Source organism: Benincasa hispida, chromosome 11, assembly GCF_009727055.1.
Source record: "Benincasa hispida cultivar B227 chromosome 11, ASM972705v1, whole genome shotgun sequence".
Taxonomy (NCBI): domain Eukaryota; kingdom Viridiplantae; phylum Streptophyta; class Magnoliopsida; order Cucurbitales; family Cucurbitaceae; genus Benincasa; species Benincasa hispida.
Window position 1 is genome coordinate 75,530,582 of NC_052359.1, and position 3,877 is coordinate 75,534,458.

The 3,877-nt window shown below is 31.7% G+C and overlaps 1 protein-coding gene across 1 annotated transcript; it reads right to left on the reverse strand.

The window, feature by feature from the left end:
• Window positions 1-210: 210 nt before the first annotated feature.
• On the reverse strand, window positions 211-3,135 carry LOC120090189 (WAT1-related protein At5g07050-like). The gene is made up of 6 exons (XM_039047721.1): window positions 2,810-3,135; window positions 2,606-2,668; window positions 2,352-2,468; window positions 1,612-2,032; window positions 1,319-1,470; window positions 211-796 (listed from the first exon to the last, which is right to left on the reverse strand). Exons 1-6 carry the CDS (start codon window positions 3,010-3,012, stop codon window positions 553-555), a joined length of 1,200 nt encoding a protein of 399 aa, XP_038903649.1. The 5' UTR covers window positions 3,013-3,135; the 3' UTR covers window positions 211-552.
• Window positions 3,136-3,877: the final 742 nt, after the last annotated feature.

Genomic DNA, 3,877 nt, shown 5'->3' on the forward strand with positions numbered 1-3,877 from the left:
AAGAAAAAAGAAACACGATCCATAATAGTGATGACTTCGAGAAAAATTATTCAGTGATACTGTCATAATGTGATTGACAGTTTTTTACTATTAGATAAGGTATATTTATTATTATATAATAACCCATGATGGTGATACTATTGAATAATTTGTTCCAACTTTGGGTGTGGTTGGTCTTTGGCATTCCTTTAATAAATTAAAACATAAGAATTTTACCAAAGAAACCCCATTTCTTTTTTGCATTTTTTTTTTTCATTCTCATTCTCTAACTTCAAGGATTTATGAGATTACATGTAGAAAACTTAAAAGGGCCAATATTTTAGGCCCACATATCCAACCAAAAAGAGAGAGAGAAAGAAAATTAAAGTTTAAAAAAAAAAAAAAAGGAAAAGGGAAAATGGAGGCTTGGAAGTAGAATGCAAAAAAGGAAAAAGAAAAAAAAAAAAAAAAGGAGTGTTTTTTTTTATCAAATTTTCCTCCTCCCTTTTTCTTGGCCATTTCTCTGTTATTGTTCTTCAAGATTCTCTCTTTTTTATTCTTAATTTGGCTTTATTAGTGAGTGTCTTGAAGCCTCTTCTCCATGTTAAGTGAATCCATGGATTGAATATTAATGGCCAAACCCTCTTTCTTTTGAATTGTTTCAATATTATTGGCTTGATCATTTATTACAGGCAATTGATCTCCACTTTTCATTGGTAATTGAACAATCTCTTCAACTTCCTTCTCTTTGCTTTCCTTGTACTTTCCCCACAAAACAGAGTACAATCCTATTACAATCAACACAGCTCCAATTATCCTGAAGAATCAAACATAAATATAAGTCTATTGTGTTTCAAAAATTAATCACTCTCTCCATGATAAATCATTTTCATGTTCGATTCTAAACTTGTATGTTGCTCTATAATAAGGATTGTATATTGAAAAAATCAAGAGACCTCACAATTTTTATGAAATAAACGAGCTACTTCTCTTATAGTGAATTGTTTTTTAGATGGATCCCTATATTATTTAATATAATATTAGACTTCATGAAATCCAAAAGAGTATTCGGTCTAAAACAAAATAAAAATTGGGACCCGTTTCAAGAATAACGAAACTCAAAGCAAGACACTATCTTGATGAGACATCAAGTGACATCATCATGTTATCTAATACTCATTATTCATTGGAACAAAAAAGCTTTTGTTTGTTTGTTTTTTTTTTTTTTTATAATTATAATTTTAACATTTTATATTGTTTTTAAATATGAAAAATTTGAGAGAAAGTTAATTTTGAAGAAAAAAAAAAGATAAAAAAAAAAAGGAAATTGATGAGTTACCCTCCAACATAAATCTTTTCAGCCAAGATGAGAGATCCCATGAAAGCAACAATCACCATCATCAATGGGCTAAAAGCTGTAACAAAAACTGGTCCTTTTGTTTTCATTACCAAACCTTGAACATAATATGCAACACCTGAGGTCACAATCCCCTGCATAAATATTCGGTAATATTATGAGTCATAAATTTTCATAAAAAAGGTGACAAAGTTATAGTAAATATTTCATTTAAAAAATATAATTTATAAAATTCAAACACTGAAATATCTAAGATAATTATTGTCTTTTCATACTGCATATGCGGCGGCAAGAAGATTCATGTCCCAGCCGATGGCCCAGGCGGAGGGGCGGTGCTCCATAGCGAGGGTGACAACAATGGCTTGAAGGGTTCCCAAAAAGCAAACCAAGGTGGTGAGAGAAAGATGGGCTGTGTATTTTTTCAAGGTTATGATCTGCAGAATGAAGAAGGCTGCCCAAGCCAGAGTGGCGATGATGAGCAAGATGGAGCCTTTGATGAACTCTCTGTCATTGTGGTGGTTGAGCGCCGCCGCGTCTCCTGTAGGCGGTGTGTTCGGTTGGTGGCCGTGCCCGGTCCAGAAGAAGTTGATGACACTTCCTTTGTAAAATGTCATCAACATGGCTCCCACCACCGTCACTACTGTTCCAAACAACTTCGCTTGACATCTCACTCTTTTCAAATCTAACTTCTCCATCCTGATACAATGACGGTATTAATAATGGAAGAAGAAATAACATCGTAGAACAAAATATAATGTTGTGACATGATGCTAAAGTAAAACTTAGACCTATGAAAAATTGTATGCTGACATATTATCGTATATTTATTCATAGAATAATAATTAGGTGTAATCTAGTTCCATGCATCCATCCTCTTATACATAAAAAAAGAAAAAAAAAAATTGACACATGACAAATTTTGGTTAGACAACCATCTGGGATGTGTAGCTTAGACATCACTCAAGTTTTGTTTTTTTATTAAGTACGAGAGGACGGTAAATGAGGTTTCAAATACCTGCAAATGACTGCCATGACGAATGTCATTGAAGGAAGCATGTTGCTTATTGCACAAGAGAAAGTTGGGGATGTCATTTTAAGCCCGACGTAGTAGAAATTTTGATCAATCAGTGGCCTATTGAGAGATCAACGCCATGGAAGATACAGAGAAGGTCAAAAAATGGTATCTTTTTAGACATTTGAAGGAATGAGAAAATTAGTATTTTATTTTATTTTATTTAAACAAAAAAAGAGCAAATTTTTTAGACTAACCCAAGAAGAGCAAGAACAAACATCTGAATGAAAATCTTAAATGTAATCTTGGGTCTTACCTTCCTGAAAATATGAAAACAGAAATGAGTTAACCAAAGTAAAGAAAATATCTTGGCGAAAGAAAACAAAACAAAAGTTATTATACCAGTGTAGAAATACGAAGAGACATGATAACATAAGAATATTCGATAACAACGGTCTTACCTCTCTAGAACAAGAGCAAAGGGTGCCATGACGGCGGTGGCAAAGGCATGACGATAGACGACGAGGACGTAGTGGCTCATACCACGGTTGAGGGAGACGGTGGAGATGATGTTCATTCCGGCGTAGCCGAATTGGAGGGAGATGACAGCGATGTAAGGGTTTGCATTTTGAAAGAAATGGCCAAGGCATTCTAAGAATCCCATGGTTTTGTGAAGTTTAAAAGGAAGGGTTGTTGTTTTTTGCAAATATAGGAGTGTTATGGAGAGAAGAAGAGAAAAACAATGAAGAGAGGAATTAACACACAACTCTTTGGAAAAGCTTATGAGTGTGTTTCCTAAGAAAAAATGGCTTGCAACACTAAATATTTATAGGCAATTAAGTGGATTTTTATTATTTGTATGATTATATTTGTTTTTATCTAAAGAATAAATTCTTTATAATTTGCTGACGTAATTTTGAGTTGTGAGATATATTGGGGTTTTAGCTGATGCATATGTTTTTAAAGAATAAAGCTTGGAAAAAGTAATTAAAAGAAAAAAATAAAATAAAAGAACCTTCCCTCCATATGTTGGTTCCTTTCTTTTGATGTGATATTATTTTTAGTGGATAAAAATATTAGTTATTAAAGAAAATATAAAACTATCATATAAAACTATCACTTTCATAAATATACCTTATAAGATGTTGTATTCATATTTAAAATTTGATTAAGAATTCAAAAGTTATTCCTTTTCAAGAAAAGATAAAAAAAAATGAATTAAGAAAAGATGAAAACCAAACAAAAATATATTTTCAATTATACATAACATTAAAAATGAAAGGAAATTAGAAAAAAGCATCAACAACTTTTATGATTTTTAATTGGATCGAATGGACTTCTGTGATGAGCATAACTCAACAAAACAAGATAATAATTACTTAATTACCTACTTAAACATCCGATATAAAAATTATATATAGAGAATTTTATCGTATAAAATAATATTTGGATCAACACAATTGTTCAATCTAACCCAATTCATGAACATATCCATTGAGTGCGAATGATGTATAATATTAAAGTAATTG